Source organism: Neomonachus schauinslandi, chromosome 6 (genome assembly GCF_002201575.2).
Source record: "Neomonachus schauinslandi chromosome 6, ASM220157v2, whole genome shotgun sequence".
Taxonomy (NCBI): domain Eukaryota; kingdom Metazoa; phylum Chordata; class Mammalia; order Carnivora; family Phocidae; genus Neomonachus; species Neomonachus schauinslandi.
In genome coordinates this window covers 145860680-145878129 of record NC_058408.1, presented here as the reverse complement: position 1 = coordinate 145878129, position 17450 = coordinate 145860680, and the positions used below count along the sequence as shown (strand labels likewise).

At 41.6% G+C, this 17450-nt stretch overlaps 1 protein-coding gene across 2 annotated transcripts; it reads right to left on the bottom strand.

Annotated features, from left to right (window-relative positions):
• Positions 1-2238: 2238 nt before the first annotated feature.
• BUB3 (BUB3 mitotic checkpoint protein) lies at positions 2239-13683 on the bottom strand. Of its 2 annotated transcripts, none has more exons than XM_021703869.1 (8): positions 13487-13683; positions 12838-13032; positions 12232-12301; positions 10290-10441; positions 7296-7454; positions 5489-5666; positions 4792-5008; positions 2239-2585 (listed from the first exon to the last, which is right to left on the bottom strand). In XM_021703869.1, exons 2-8 carry the CDS (start codon positions 13030-13032, stop codon positions 2576-2578), a joined length of 981 nt encoding a protein of 326 aa, XP_021559544.1. In that variant the 5' UTR covers positions 13487-13683; the 3' UTR covers positions 2239-2575. The 2 variants fall into 2 exon arrangements, with proteins under 2 accessions (XP_021559544.1, XP_021559543.1); XM_021703868.1 differs by having other exon boundaries at positions 2239-3816; positions 13487-13673.
• Positions 13684-17450: the final 3767 nt, after the last annotated feature.

The window sequence follows — 17450 nt, the reverse complement described above, 5'->3', positions numbered from 1 at the left end:
GAGCAATTCAGAAAAGGGAAAAGCCTGAGCAGACTGTGAAATCTGGTAGTCAGTGTGTGTAATTGAGCAACAGTAAAGCAAACAGCCCGGCACTCACTCAGAGTACAGAATCCTAATGTTTTCTCTGGGAAATGGTAAAAAGTACAGCGTTGAGGATGGGGGGGTATGGAGGGTGTGGAGAAAAGGGAATGCGGCAACGAGTAGAGGCTCAGGGGCAAACACATTTGGGAAAATTAGGTTTAACAAAGTATCAGGTATGTCTCTACTGCTGGAGTTCTCCAAGCTCTAGCACAGATAACGTGCACTGAGCCTCCTCCTCCTGGGGAAGAAATCATCTTATTTTACCACCCAATCCCTTTTCACTGAAGAGATTCATACACAGCAAAACAACTTAGGACACACCTCTTTAACAGATAACAAAAGCAAAACAATAAAGGGCTTGAATGCCAAAGGCAAACTTTGAGGTCTGGCCTCCGTCCAATCAGGCCTGGATTTTCCCCACTACAAGAGGAACTGCTGATGTACCCTTAAGTTTCTACACAGAAGAACTCAAACCAGGTATTGCTGCCCCCACATAAGCATCTACTTGTCAGAATCCCCAGTGGTCAGCCCCAGCCCCATTCTTCTAAGACCACCTGGATAGTCAGCAGTGGCTTCCTGGTGATCTGCAGGCCTTGGACACATGCCTTCTCGTAAAGTGATTCAGGGACTTCTATGAGCAATGGGGAGCACTGGACAATCCCAAGCACAGAATGAGAAAAAGAGCAAGCGTTTTTAAAGTCTTGTGTGGTACAGAGCAGCTTTCCCAAATTAGAGGTGGCAAGGCATGTGTTATAAAATCAGTTCAGGGGGCCATAACCAGCATTTCTTGAAAGAAAGAAAGGAAATAATAAAAAGAATGAAAAGAAAGGCAAGGGAAGGGGCGCCTGGGTGGCTCAGTTGTTAGGTGTCTGCCTTCGGCTCAGGTCGGGATCCCAAGGTCCTGGGATCGAGCCCCGCACTGGGCTCCCTGCTCAGCGGGAAGCCTGCTTCTCCCTCTCCCACTCCCCCCCGCTTGTGTTCCTTCTCTCGCTTTGTCTCTGTCAAATAAATAAATCTTTTAAAAAAAAAAGGAAAGAAAAAGAAAAAAAACCAGATGCATCACATGTACAAAGGGCAAGGAATACTTTATGAAATTTGTTTCTATTACACATACTGGATTGACCTCTGTTCAAATGTATTTCCTACTTGGATCCCAGCTAAAAGGTCTGAAAGTCACTGTTCCAGAAGACGCAGAACTCCGGGCGGAGGCTGGAGGCTGCTGTACTCCCCAGCTGGGTGAGGGGCAGTGGGAGAGGAGCAGCAGAAAGAAGAATCACCAGAAGAGACACTTAAAAACAGTGAAGAGAATATGGAGAAAGGAAATCAAGGAAAACACTAAGGTATTACCCCTGGGTCATTTGGGGGAAAGGTGGCTATAATCCCAAACACGCAAACTGTGAATGAGAGCTGTTAACAGGTCCACAAGGGGGGTAGGGAGACACATTCAGGTTGAGACACATCTGGTTTCAAGAGACAGAGGACATCCAGATGTAAGTACACAAACAGCTCTCCCACACCACGAACTCAAAACAGGTCCCCAACATTGCTTTAATTTTAGTCACCTTTTACAATACCGTATTAATTCCCTTTCAGTTAAACAATGTTTTAAATTTATGCTTTGTCCTCAACCAAGTGGTTGCGACTCTGAAAAGCACATAATCGCACTGAAGAACCAATGCCATCAGTCTCTGGCTATGACATTATTTACCATCCCAAGGGCTTCACTTTGATTTAGCGTTTGATGGATAAGCACAGACGGGTGTGTCATTTGGCTGTGTGTGCGTGTACAATGGCCCGCATCAGCACAGGATGTGTGAGCCACATGAGCCCTACTGCACCAGCACCGGGACAGTCCTGCCAAAGGGCGCCCGTCAGCTGCCACACTGTCTGTGCCCACCCTGTGACGCTACACAGTCGGCTCAAGGGCCCTGCTGATCCAGCAAGAGGGCATGAGGGAAATGGCAGAACTCCAACAGATCACTTTAGCCGGGACTGAATCCCCAACATACACCAGAATAGACATAATTAAACGAGGCAGTGTAGACTTAAAGGTAAAATGTCATCCCCACCAGGCCCTTGATGAAGCGAGTTTTGCTTTACAGAAGCCTTTTTATGAAGTAAATTACATTAATTAACAACATTTAAAAACATCCAACATTTAAGGGTTCTGAATCTCTGATTTATTAGACAGCATGGAAATAACAGGTTTAAATTATTTTACAAAAAGAGCTCTAGCTGCTCATAAACAGCAACCGGGCTTTCTAGGGGTAAAAACAATTCTTCGGACTACCACACAAGGACACAAAGACTCCTCATCCTATACAGTCAGCATGAAAGGGCACACAGACAAGTTTTTTGTTCAGACAGAAAACAGAGAAATCCACATACTAAATAAGGTGTCCACAATGACTATAACGCATCCCTTAGGGGATAAGTATGTATTTGTAGGAAGCAAAACAAAGCTTGCCATAGAGAAACCACTTTCACGAGATGATTAGGTGGACCTGCAATGAAGAAAATACATTTCAAAAGATGGGTTCAGACTTACACTAAGTTTTCACTGAAACACTCAGAAAATAAAAGACCTTTCTCTGTATCAAAAGAATTTCTTAAAAAACATGTCATGGATAAATTTCAGTAAAGGTCCAAGGCCCATTCAAAACATACATTTGCAAATAATATAAATAAACACCGAAGTCTGACCACAGAAACACTATGTGGAACTAGCTGGAACAGGCCAAGCGAAGTTCGTGTTCTGTTTCAGGGCATTACATTAAAGTGAATCTCATTCTCACTATAATTTTTTCTTTTTAACCTTAATCACCAGCGGCTGGGCAACTGAAATGGACATGAGAACTATATAAATGTCACAGAAATATGTAAACCTTGTTAATGTTTCCAAAAATTCATTTAGAGATAGAAACAGGTCCAAATAGATGCCTGTCTAAATGTACTGCAATTACGTTACAATTATTTTTCCAAATACACAGATATGCTCTGTCTTTTCTCAGCTCATTACTGACTCAAACAATTTGCCCTTCTGGGATCAATTGTTTGCTAATAAATAATTGTTTACAGTCACAAAATGAAGTTAGGAGGTTTTCTTATTAGTTTTCCTTCTGCACCCTAATAAGATTGAAAACTAGCTGATTCCCAGGAGTCTAACCTTAACCTTGCTTTGTTGAACAGCCCAGGAAACGATGAACCATCTGCTTCGGAAAATAATGGACGGCCAAGAGGAAATACTGTTTAATTGTAGATTAACCTCCTCATGAGGCAGTCTGAAGCAGCTTTCGAATTAGCAACTACAACCAGCAAAAGAAACAAATGGCTCAAGAGCCTTTTCCTCCACCATTTAAGGTCCAGAAAGAATGCAAAAGGATTTTTATTACCTATATTTATTTACAAACATGTATTTCCACAGTGGAAACAAAAATTATCAAGGTCAAAACTGATTCTCAAAAGTGTAATCACTGCCCTCCAATTCTGTTTGCCCAGAATACCCTTAATGCAACAAACCATCAACCGTCTCATGCACTTAAAAGTGTTCGTTTAAAAAAAAAAATCAATAAAAACCTCTTTTCCATTATTTTCAGGTTCTTATAATATTAAAATTAATATATTTCCCTGGTTTCTTTGTTAATAGTAATAAATCCACCATTGGGGAGTACGAATTGTTTTATTATCATCAACATGGCACTTAAGTAAATGAAATCTTGTCAAGTACATGGTGACCTACAAGTTCAAAAGAAAAAAGAACAGCATGAGATCAAAATGGCCGGCCAGGACAAGAAACACAAAAGTGAGAGATTAAATGCAAACACAGCCCTTTATCCAACAGGCTTCACATGCTAAGTCTTTGCTAAAGTCAAACCTGTAAAAGTATGCATGATATTGAATATTTAATACTCTGCCCCTTTTCAGGGACTCAACCACTTTAGCAAGGGTGCTAAACCATTTTAACTCAGACAAGTAGAAGAATCCTGAAAACATTCAGTCATTCCATATTTATTGAGGCCTGGATAGAGAGGGACAGAGAACAGACAAAGACCCCTGGGGTAAGTATTTTATGGTTTAACAAGAGCCTAAGTATTGGTTTTCCCTCAGGCCTGGTGCAGGTAATTAAGTAAAGAGCTTTGCCCTGGTAGTACCAAAAAAATGTAAATCGTTCCCCTCTGTTAACAGTTACAACCAAGAGCCAAAGACAGCTATGAAAATTTCAAAACTACGGAAATTTGCTATTCCAGGCAAGGCCATATTACTCTGGGTTTCCAGTAAGACCTGAAGGTCATTCACTTTGTGTAAATATTAAAGAAACAACCTCTGTGGAGAGGAAAGATTTTTGGCAGTTCAAATTCTTAAATATCTTAAACAGAATTTGCTAAAATAAATTATTCTTGAATTCCTCAACTTAATTTTGAAGCAATGAGCTAGTAATAACTCCAGAGATTCAAATAATAGTGCCTATTCAAGAAGAATGAGAGTTTGACATTCTTCTCTACCAAACAACTAGGCACAATTTTATCCATCAGACGTCTATCAACCTACGGATATTGAAAGCTTGGGGAGAACAAGATAAAATCAACTCCAACCCTACAGTCAGCTGTAATATCGAGCAGGCATCAACAATGCTATTCATGAATTTAGAAAAATTAATAAATCCTGGGTTGAATGCAAGAAAAGGCTCAAATACAGGTGAAGCATACTCACTTGGGTTTTGTTTCTGCATCTGTCACTTGGCGAATGAAGATACCATCTTCAGGATGTTCTGTGTCATCCATTTCATACATATACGACGATGCTATTGCAAGCGTGGTCCCATCATTACTGAAGGCCAGGGATGCAATGCTGGTGGGGTATCGATGGAACTGGCACAGTCGCTTTTTGTTAAATGGATCCCAAATGTTTACAAATCCATCAGAGCCACCTGCAAGTCATTTCAAAAGAGGTAAAATGGTTCTTAAAAGCAGGTACAGAAAAAAACCATTATCCTTAATGGTTAATTTTTAAGGTCACAGAAGTTACATTTTCCCCACAGGCGATAAAATTTTTACTTCCTAAATGTCAGAAAAAACAAGCACAATTTTTTAAAAACTCTTCCTGAGTGTAATTAATTGTCTAACGTTCAGTTAAAGCAAAATTGTTGGGGCGCCTGGGTGGCTCTGTCGGTTGGGTGTCCGACTCTTGATTTTGGCTCAGGTCATGATCTTGGGATTGTGAGATCGAGCCCCACAAGCCCCACGGCAGGCTCTGCGCTCAGTGCGGAGTCTGCTTAGAATTCTCTCTCTACCCCTCCCCTCCCTCTACCCCTCACCCCCTTTTCTCTCTACAATTAATTTAACTGAAATAAAATAAAGCAAAATTGTTCTCTCAACGATGGGATGTACGCACACATGCTATGCCATACCCGTAGCAAATGTATTGTGGATGTTGTGAAAGGAAATGGCATTGACTGGGTAAATCTGCTCGATATTGTTCTCCTTTAGTCTGTGACACTTGAAGGCATACTTCTTCTTCTGTACCTCAGGGCTTGGGTCCAAATACTCAACTGCCACTCGGCCTTCAATGGAGCTTAATACATAACCCTGTCAAGAGGGAACCAGAGAAGGACAAAAACGGTTACTCCAGCTTCCAAAAACAAGGCACTAATTTCCAAATTCAATCTGCACTAAAGAGGATTATTTCAGAAACGAAACTACAGCCAGCTTTTAACCAGGTACAGGTTTTAAACTATATTAACATAGCTATGACCGGTCCAAGAGTTAAAGAACATTTATACCCATTCTATAAAAAAAGAAAAATAAGGCTATCACATCTAGTAATTTTGTCATATCTAGACAAGAATTTTAAAGTGCTTCAGTATCATTTATTTGTTGTCTTGTCCAGAGGGGGCTCAAATTTGTGCTCTGTGCCTCTTCACCTCCAACAACTCTTAAGAACTCTGTGTCCTTCCGCAGGGGCGGGGGTATCAATGATCCGAATCAATGAGAACACCAGCTTTCCACCTCAGTCATTCTGCCTTTTGCATTTAAGTACAGCATGTTGAGTTCACACACAAACAACACAGATTTTCAACAATCTTCAAAGTAGTTGGCCGTTTCAAACCTTTTCTCGCCTTTCCTTGAAATGACAATATGTCAAAGAAACTAAAGGATATGATAATATGAACCCTATATTTTATTTTTTTTAATTCTAAAGGTATGAAAAAGAATTATTCCTGGAAAACTACTTGAGAAAAAAAAAATCAGTGAAATCTTAAACTTCCATCATCAACTAGAAACATTTATACTAACAAAGTTTTAGACATAAGACATAAAAATAATATTTATAAATACAAGGATATCTTATAATCACAGTCAAATCTTTAAAAGTCACATAACTTCAATGCCTTATCTTCAATGGAAATTTACAATTTCCTGAGAAAAAGAACTGTGATCACCATTTGAGGTACCAGCCTTTCGAGATAAAGGGCCAAGAGAATAACTGACCATTGCATCTAGCTCCTCAACCATTAAAGGACAGCAAAAGATTTCAAAGATATCTGCCGTTTTTAATGACTTTTCCTCTCATAAAATTCTTATAGCAGCTGACACCACCACCAACTCTCCTTCAAACTTTAAGGATTTGAGGGGAAAAGAGGCTCACTAATAAAGAGGGCAATCTTGTTTAGCAGTGATGACGGGGAGGGGAACCCACCCCATGTTTCAAAAGAGGTAGTCATTACCTAAGGATTATCGCCTTCTCTTAAAAAAAAAAAAAAAAATCCAAGTTCTGCTGTCAGACCAGCTAAAGAACTCTATTAGTATCAGAGTTAAAAAGAGGCAAAAAAAAAAAAAAAAAAAGAGTACAGGAAATTCCATAATCCTAAATTTCCAGATTTAAATTTGAAATCACTGGCTTGGTAAATTGAAATATGTGCAAAACGCTCTCTGATTACCATATACCTGTCAAGCATCCTGGACCAAGAAAATCAGAAGACCTCTATTCAAACCACTGATAGATTACTTAATCTCTCTGAACATCAAGATCTTATATGAAACTGGGTTAACACACCACTCTATATATAACACAAGGCGGTTGAAAATGTAACTACAGCAAATTCTAAATCAGTACTCAAAACATTTTTTAAAAAGCAAAGCTTTAAAAGGCAGTGACCAATGAGATGAGATCTTATTTTCAAATTCGCAAACAGGGGGTGGGGAATAGGTCAGTACCTGCTTGTTTGGAAATGCCCGGATGCAGCGAGTCTGGTACTTGAGGCTGGACTCCCGGCGCTGTTGCACATAGCCCATGTTCCGTAAGTCCCACACCAGCACTCTGCGGCCTGCAGTGCCCACAATCAGCCGGTCTCCAGACACTGAGAGGGTATACACCTTTCAAGAAGACCAAAACTTACTAAATCCACCTATTTGCCTAAACAGGCCATTTTGTCCCCAAAGAAGTCCACTAACTGTGAAACCATAAAAGTTAGCTGATCAGGTTCTCAAACACAGGCATTAAATTTTAAATGCTACGGTTACACAAACCAAGTAATGTGCACAAAATAATCAATCCAAAATATTCTTAATACTTAGTCATGTATCATATAATGTACATTCTAATTAATTCTGCAAAAACACTTCTGAAGACTTAATTCTCTTGGTTACTAAAACAAATTCAATTATTAAGCAATTTTTCCAGCCTTCTTGTTTCATTTAGTAACAATGTAAGTGTAAAAACTACTCAAAAAAGGAGATAATAAAGTCATAAAAACAATTCAAGATACCTCTCGATAGGCTTCTAGCTTTTCATAAAATAATCATTTTCCAAGTTATTTGTCTAAGACCACCCTTTAAAAAAAGATTTCATGTTAAGTCTAAAAATCTTGATTTTCTAGCTGTCACAGTGAATAAAAAGGCCTTTCCAAGAAGAATGAAGGAGCCATCATTAATTAGCTGCTTAGCTGCTTTTGGTGGCATATGTACTCAAAATTAAAAGGCAAGAACAGTGGTCTGGCATGTGACAAAGCACATTCTTGTGTCTTGATGTCCTACTAAACACTCAAGACAAAGTTCATCTTCAGCGAAAATTTAAAAAGCATTTTCTCCCTTACAGGCATCTATTTTCCCCACATAATGCCCTTTTTACGGTATTAAAAAAATTTCCATAAAAAATTCCTTTATAATCATAGAATTTCCTGCCAGCAAGTATTTCAAGTGGTTTGTTTTCAAATATGTCAAATTCAAATAGCAAATTCATGAAAATAGTGCCAAAATGTATTTTCCTGATCATATTAAATAATTTTTTTAAATCTAGACTTCAGGCATAAAACTGTACTCTGGTTATTACTTTCAGCTAAGAAGCAACTCTAATTTAATCTGATTTAATATTTTAAAACCTGAAGAATCACTATTAAAAAATGAAGAGAGCCCACGGCCTGGTAAGACATCTCTTTAACATTCAGTAACTAAACCACAAGGTTAGTAATCACTTATGTGTTAACTATATACCACCACCCCAAAATACCAAGTTAGGTTTAACAATACAACAACCCAAGAGTTGCAGATTTCTGACCTTAAAATTCAACAACTAATTTGACTAAGGGAAAAATCAGGAATTAAAAAGATTCAAAACAGTAGATTTAACATAAGCATGTTTAAATAAGAGAAATGCGAGATCTACTGCAGTTTATTCAGAAAGCACAATGTTTGCAGAAAAATAGAAATTAACCTAAGACATGTGAAACGCCAAACTTGAAAAACACAGAATCCAGAAAGAGATCGATTTATAACAGTACAATCAGATTGGGAATTTTATCTTAAATCTTTACTATACAGGTGACACACAAGCTTCTAATAGGGCTTTCCATCCCCACTGATCGTAAATCATGTGAAACCACTGTCATGCTACTGACTAGGTATATACATTTATCAAAGAAAGTATTAAAAAAGGTGACATAATGAACCTTGCTGAACCAATAAGCAGCTTGATTCAGTGTGGCTGTCCATTATACAATATTCTGTCAGCAATTTATCACAGCTCTTAACATGTTACATACAACCATAAATCAAAACTAGAAACAATGCAATTATTTTATTCTGAACAAAGGTCTTGCCAGGAGTAGATTCGACTGTGATGTGACAGAAATAATGGCTCTTTGGATGCACTACAGTATATAATGATGGCTAACAGGAACTGAATAGTATATTTACACTAAGGAAATAGACTCAAGTGAAGGATACCTTTAAACTGCTAAAACAATCAATCTTTAAAATTAACTACCACCTGATAAAGTCTGATGAGGATAGAGCAAGAATGCTCAATTACACTTTCATTGTACAGATCAAAAGATCAGAATAATACACAAAGTTTCAGTTTTAAAAAAGCTTTCTTCAGGAGAGCCTTCAAACGACATCTGTCAACATTAAAAATAAATAAATAAATGGCAAAACCCAGGGAATACAGGACACCTTTCTCACTAACTTCAACTTCAAGATAACCCATTCCACCTTTTTTTTTTTTTTTTAAAGATTTTATTTATTTATTTGACAGAGAGATAGACAGAAGAGCACAAGCAGAGGGAGTGGCAGAGGGAGAGGGAGAAGCAGGCTCTGCACTGAGCAGGGAACCCGATGCGGGACTCGATCCCAGGACCCTGAGATCATGACCTGAGCCGAAGGCAGACGCTTAACCATCTGAGCCACCCAGGCGCCCCCCATTCCACCTTCTTAACAGTCCACTCAAATGAAACCTCAGGTCAAAAGTGAAAATGAGTGATGCTCTGTCCCACTTCCTGGTTTGGGCATGTCAAACCCAATTTAAGGCAATCCAACAGTCTTTGCTAAATGACTTCTCTGAAAAGGCATTGAGTTGCTTCTCAGTCCCGGGATTTAAAGCATTAACAATACAGAGCAGTGGGTTTATTTAAGCCACTACTATACAGTACAAAGATGACAACAAACAGAAAAAAAAAGCTGACCCAAATACCAAAATCCAATCCCTTTGCTTCAAAAAAAAATCAACTTTTTTTAAAGTAATCTCTACGCCCAATGTGGGGCTCAAACTCATAATCCCAAGATCAAGAGTCGTGTTCTTTACTGACTGAGCCAGCCAGGCACCTCTCATCAACTCTTAATTAACCTTCAAATTCAACACCATATTCATCAAACATGTATCAAATCAAATCACCCCAAAGATTATAATTTCTATTTTGAATGTAAAGAGCCTACCTTTTCAGGCTGAGAGAAGGTCCCTGCATTACAAGGAGTTCTGGGATCCCACAGTTTAACTGTCTGGTCCCAACTCCCTGTCACCATCACATTCACTTCAGGGCAGTATTCAACACATCTGATAGGGGCATCATGGGTTCCAACGAGATTTTCTACAGGGGGAGAAAGAAAAAAAATCACCCAGCTTTACTACCTCCACTAAGCAAAGATTCCTCAAGTGAACAATAGAAGGAAACATTGATTAAACTATAATGAATCGGCTTCCACCAACTCAATGAAAATGTCTGCATATAGAAAAATTTCTACATGACTATCAATAGTCATCCATTCCTCTCTGTTCACCTTACAATGAATGGTTTGATTCAGTAAAATGGTACATACCAAAGGCTGACTTGAATTTCACATTACATTAAATTGGTGGCATATCTGGCTTTTTTTCCCTCATCTGATTCTAGATTCCTTAAAATCAGAGACCTTGTTGAACACCATAGTTCTGACTTTATCTACTGCAGGTTCTGACACACGGTAGGTACTCAAATACCTGCTGAATGAAAGAATGAGTAGAGAACTCTGGTCTCCTGGATCTGGATAAAACTTACTGCATTAAAGCCAACATTTATAAGAAACTTATTTACGTGGTAACAGGATATCTGAAAGCTGGGGGATAAGGCAGGCAGGGAGTCTTATGATTAGTCCACTTGGTTTTCATGGTGGGTCAAATTTCCAACAGACAATTTCTTTCCTTTCAATTTCAACTCTTCACACTATCGCATCCATTCATTCAACGAACATCTACTAAATGTCAAGTGTGTGCCAAAATCTATGCCACATGCTAAGGATACAACAAAGAAAAATATGTGATCCTGATCCTCAAACAGGACAACTACCTATTTAAAAAATGTATCATTTAAACAAGAAAAAAAATGACCTCATGAAGTTCAGCAATGACCTCCTGAGAATAAACCGCTAATTCCCTTAACTATGGTCTCCATATCAAAAATCTTTGTATTTGTGTTTTTTCCCCTAAGTTTTCCAACAAATAGGACCCAAACCTGCAAGCTAACTTACTATATAGAATAATCTAACAAAACCAAATAGTTTTGCAGTTCTAAGTTACATGACAAAGTGACTTTCATGAAATAACCTCTTCTGAGTCTTTTTTTTTTTTTTGACAAAATATCGTGCTCATCTTCTTTGCATTCTCCCATCGTCCCACTAATGCTCAGCTAGTCACCTCTGTGCCGTGCCACCTGCTTCAAGGACATCTATACCTAATGTATGCACATACAAAAATAATGTTTTTAATGCTCCAAGAGCTCTGTACATTTGAGTTCCATTCCATTTCTGCTCTGTTCCAAAGTCACCATAAAAAATTGGTGAAGTCATTTCCTATCCAGGCCTCTAAGAAACTAACTTAAAAAAAATGTCATCTTATTATTCATTCAATAAATGTCACTGAAGCATATTCTATGCTAAATCATCACACAAGCAGAATTAACATAGTAGCTGGACAGGACTGGCTATTTTATAATATCAGATTTTTAAAGACCTATCATCCTTCAGTCTGAACTAAATAAGCTTCTGAAAAGAGAACACTCAAACATCAGCACTGTCCTGGAAAATCTTAATGAGCAGCAGACTACTGTGGGGTCCAGTCCACTTCTGAGGACAGGTACAGGTCAAATACTTAAGGACAACTTCATGTAAACACTTAAGAGTGGTGATCCTAATGGAACGAATTTACTGAGAAAGTACATGCATATTTTGTGATCAGTAATTTAATGGTTATCATTTAAACAAAAAAGTCTTAAACTGAAGCTACTATTACTTGTAAACAACTTGGGAACTAAGCAATTCAGGAACCACTCTTCCTAAATAAACATTTACACTTTAGTCCCCTAGCTGAGAAAACAATAAACTGATAAAAATGTGCCCATATTACCTTGATCAGTGTTCAAATCATGCATTTTCAATTGATGATCTAATCCCCCACTCCAAGCATGTGTTGGATCCTACAAAATAAAAGTTTCAAGGCATTCAAAAGTTATAGACGTTTACTAAGTGTTTCAAAATTCCTGTTTCTACAACCAACTGTTCACTTTATGCTCAGGATGATGTACACTGGGCTCTCACACACACAAAATAGAGCAAATAAGTGGTCACCAAAATAACATCAGCAAAGTAAGGAAGGACTGTTCACCACACTGGCTGAGAGCACACAGGCATTCCTATTTCCTAGGGAAAACAAAAAACCTTCCTTTTGATAAGGCAACCAAATTTTATTGTCTTGTAAATTTCAAATACAAATGTCATATATCCACAAAGTTTGCAGGGTTACTCTTTTTGAAAGAGGAGACCGTTTCCGCCGTCTGCATAACCCCAACCCCCCAAAAACCTGTATTTGGCTCAAGACAAGTGTTCAGGAAAATCTTAAGAGCTAGCCAAATAACTACCGACAGAAGCTTCTACCCGACACTGGTAGAAGGACGGTATCAGCACAGGATATCCTAAAACAAAGGGGGCAGGTGCGCGAACTGAGGACACCTACATAGAAGGCGCAGTCCAGGACGGCGCCGGTGTGCTGGTACTTGAGGCGCATGGAGTTGGCCGGCACATCGTAGAGGCGCACCGACGTGTCCCAGGAGGAGACCAGCAGGAACTGGGAGGTGTTGGGGCTGAACTTCACCGAGGAGATGCCGTCCTCGGGTGGCTGGTTCAGTTTGAACTCGTTAGAACCGGTCATCTACGGAACAAGCGACCAGTCAGTCCCCAGTGGCTCGGGATGGGGCGTTGGGCTGACTGCACGCCGCGTATTCAGGGGACTTCACCGTAAGGAGGTGCCGTACGGGTCGGGGGGCTGTTTTAGGGGGGAAGGACTTAGAGAACGTCGGCGACCCGGAGTCTGCGCCTGCGCAGACCCTGCGCGCCCGCCGCAGGCGGAACTCACCCCCGCCCCATACCCCGCTGCCCCTTCTAGGTGCCCCAACCTGCCCGGCCCGCGCCGGGGTACCCCTAACTGCAGCCCCCAGCATAGCCTACCACGGGCTCCCGCACCCCGGCCCCTCCGCCAGGCCTACCGCCCCGGACGCTCCTAAAATAAAGAGGATTGAAAGCGAAACGGGTTCCCCGCGGCCGGCTCCGACCTGGAATGTCACTAAAGAGTCCGCCCTAGAACCCCGTCGCCTCGCCCCTGCTACCTTGGGCTCCCTTTAGAAGCAACTTGGCCGCCGCTGACCGTCGCCACCACCTCCTCGCTTCCCTCCGAGCACTCGCGGGCTGGGCGAAAGAGGCGGAGAGGAAGCTCCAGCATATGGCCGCCATTGGCTAATTTCAAACGCCAACGTCTCGCTCGAGGCAGCCAATTGGTCCGCTCGGAGGCACGGCGACGGTCAACCCAGCCATCTTGTTCCGGCTCAAAGGCAAACCGCGGCTTTTCCGATCACGTGGTCTCCCTTTATCGCAAGGCTGAGGCGCGCGTCCTCGAGAGGGACGAGGAGAAACTACAATTCCCAAAGTGCGCCGCGCCAAGGCTGAGCCCACGCACTCTCCCGCCCTTGTGCAGCACGCTGGGAAATGTAGTTTCCTGGGGGCCGACGCCTGGCCAGTCTTCTGAATAGTAGGCGGGAAAGATGCTCTTTACAATTGGACCCGTGGCGCACTCCCCAACTCAGTCTCTCAGACGCAAGAACCCCATTTTGGTCAATACTTCTGTAGAGCTAAATTATTCTCCCTTTCACTGGACATGCATACGCCCATGAAGTTAATCCAAAATTGGAGTGGAAATATTTGCTCTAGTCAATTGCATTACTTTTCCCTGATTTATTCTCATTTTCCTGGCGTTTCCACCCCTTAACCAGGGTCTCACATTTTCCATTGTCTTAAGATCTATTGATATCATAAAAACTCATCCTTATTTTTACTATGCTTTATCCCTCCATTCCATCTTTCTGCAAACGTTTATTGAGCACCCACTGAATACCAGGCCTGGTGAGAGCATCTGGGAAGATACATTAATCAGACAGTCCTTGCTTTCGGGGGAACTCCCTGTCCAGAAGGGTGGACAGACTGGAAAAGAATTACTCTGCAGTGCGTTAAAGCTCGAAAGCTTCTGTATATTTAAGCAGGGTCCTAAAATGACAGCTACAAGCTTCTCCCCATTCACCTTCCCACCCCAAAAACTCCCTAGAGTTGCAGTCTCAGTTTGCTCCCGTTATCTGTTTCTAGACTCCTACAGAAATAGGAGAATTGAGAATTTGCTTCTGGAACTTACTTGATCTCCATGAAAGAAAAGTAATTCTTAATTTATAACTAGAATGCTGTGATATTTAAGTTACTCTTAAATATCAAAAACTCATCGACAATTTTCAACCTAATCCATACTGTAACCTCTTCTTCACTGCCTTTTGTGGAAAAAAAAATCTTATTTTATTATGTGATTTTGTATGAAGTGGGAGGAAATTGTTGGAGTTAAAGTGTTTAACTTTTAAGGTATATTAATAGAGGAAAAGTGTTGTTGGTCTTTACCCATTCGCAGACCCTACTCAGGTGCACTTCTTTTTAGGATTCTTGACAAAATAAACACACACACAGTAACCACCCTTCTGCCCACTGTGTTGATATTGCTGCTAAAAGAACAGAATCTTGCCCTCCCTCATTGCCAGTCCTCATACTTGGTTCTCTATATTTTCTCTTTCAACAAGTTAATGGTGAGGTTAAGAATTTTAAAATGCAGTGCCTTGCCTCCATTCTAACTTTGGCTAAATAATTTTATCTCCAAATAATTCTATTTGGTTCCCTCTCCCAGTTGTTTATTTAATTCTATTAGAGTTTCAAGATTCTGAGCATGAATTATCTGCTAATAAAATCTAAGTGTATTTCATTATACAGTGTGTGTATGATTCAGGTCCCTCTGGGCACACAGTTGCAGCCAGACTCTATTCGAGTTTTAAGAAACGTCAATCTTTTAAATCCAGTTTACAGCCTGAAAGAGAGGCTGATGATTTTGCTGATTATTCAAATGAATTGATAGTCTTGAGATAGGAGATCTGGCCACAATGGAATCTTGAACATTTTAAATCCAAATGCAAAGTCGTGTGTGTGTGTGTGTGTGTGTGTGTGTGTGTGTGTGTGTGTGTGTGTGGTAACACTCAGTTACCTGTAGGAGCAGGGAATTCCCAGAAACTAATTACAGTGTTGGATCACCTTTGACTGCTGATTTCTGAAGTAGTAAAAGGATTGAAATATCCACTATATGATATCATCCCTGAAATCTTAAGGGCAAAATCACTCTGCCATTAAGAGCCTAGAGTGGCTAGAGAAAACCACTTCCTATAAGATAAGTAAGCATAAGGAGGATACAGTGACCCAACACTGTTAAAACTATCATCTCTTGACAAAAACATAATCTATTGAAATGCAGACAATAATGAGATGGATGGAATATTCCTATACAAGTAGGTCCTTGAGCAAATTCGTTGTTTCAGCATGGAATATTCAAATAACAACTTTAAAGGACAGGAAGAATTTAAAGTGGGTCATATGGAAAGAAAAAATTCTTTGGAATAAAATACATGTACCAAATAAATCAGAAGAAAACGGACCCAGTGTCACTTTTGTTTTCTCTCTGTGTCTATCCAATATTTAGCCCAGTTCTCAGCAAGTTCTAGGGCTCAGTAAATATTTACTGAGTTAACTCAGCTGGAATGAAATAAGTGGACTAGAACTCACTTAGCATCTGCAGATGTGTTCTTGGATAACAACCCTCTGACGTCATCTTGAAAGAGATTGTAATTTTCATGAAATCTTAGAAGAAAACAACGACCTCAAAATGGACAAGAGACCAAGCACTTCAGACAAAATACTGCGGGTCACATAGATCTGATTTACAGATAGCCTCTACATTTTCATAAAAGGCTGATAATTTCGATGCCTCTCGCCTCAGAGACAAGTCCATCACGCAAATGTTTTCCTTCTAGAGGATGAAGTCCGACCTCCTCCCTGCGCTCTCCCAGCACCCTTGCACCGGCTAAGGGGACCTCGGGACCGGAGGCGGGAGGACCGGGGAGGTCTCCCCACGTGACACGGAACCAACGTCCTTCTCTAAGGTCCAGTCATCTTTTCCGACGCTTTACACGGAACAGGCGGCTGCGATCAAACATTGCAAAACTCTGCGATTGGCATGACACTCGCGCTGCTATTCTCTGGGTGCCGCGCCCTCCCAGCCCGCGCGCGGCGGCAGGTGTTAGGGCACGGAAGCTGGTGGGCACGCAGGCCCCGCGCCGCGGTTCCTTTCAGCGCGACTGGCCACGTGCTTGCCCGTGACCCCTCCATTCAGCCACACACAACGCAAACTATAAACTATAAACAGCAACAATCAAAAAGTGCGCGGAAGCGCCTTTGCCACGCGCCTAGTCTCCAGCCTCAGATCCCTCCTCGGCCGAAGTGCCGCCTCTCTGCGCCCAGTTCCGCGCGGCGGGGGACCGACAACTGTGCCACCCGCTCGGGAAGTGTACGCGGCTGCAAGCCTGTCGCGCCAGGCTGGGCGATGAGCAAAGCCGGCTCTGCACCTGGTTCAGGCAGCGCCATCCCACCTGACCTTCGCCCTTGGAAGGAGGCGCGTGGCAAAGGCTGGACCACGCCGCAAGGCGCCCTGCTGCGGCTAAGCCCGAGGCGCTCCCAGTGCTGGGAAGATGCTCGTTCCGGGAAGGTAGCGCTTCAGCAGTGAGGCTCCCCGCCTTTGTCCCTCTCAGCGCGGGCTCCGGAGATGGATTCCTGCCCAGGTGCGCCTCAGCCAGCGCCAGGTCTATGGGCACCGGGGAGTGGAAGGGGGTGCAGCTCTAGCCCACGTGCCGCCTCGACGGCGCCAAGGTCCCCACCTTTAACCCCTGACCCCAGTCCCACCCTCCACGTGGGGTGGGAGCAAGACCTCTACTGCCTGCCGCACGCCTCCACCGAAAATCGAGAAAAGCCGCGCGTTAGCACGCTGGGCAATCAATCTCACCAAAGTTAGCAACGATGCTTAAAATGTTTTATTGTTTTCCTCTTTAAAAATATTTACAGATCTGAAATCTCCTCCTACCCATCCTCGGAACGAGGAAAACGAAAAGAGGCGTTGAGATAATTGTCCAAACACCTCGCTGACTTTGGCCGGCTGTGTGCGCA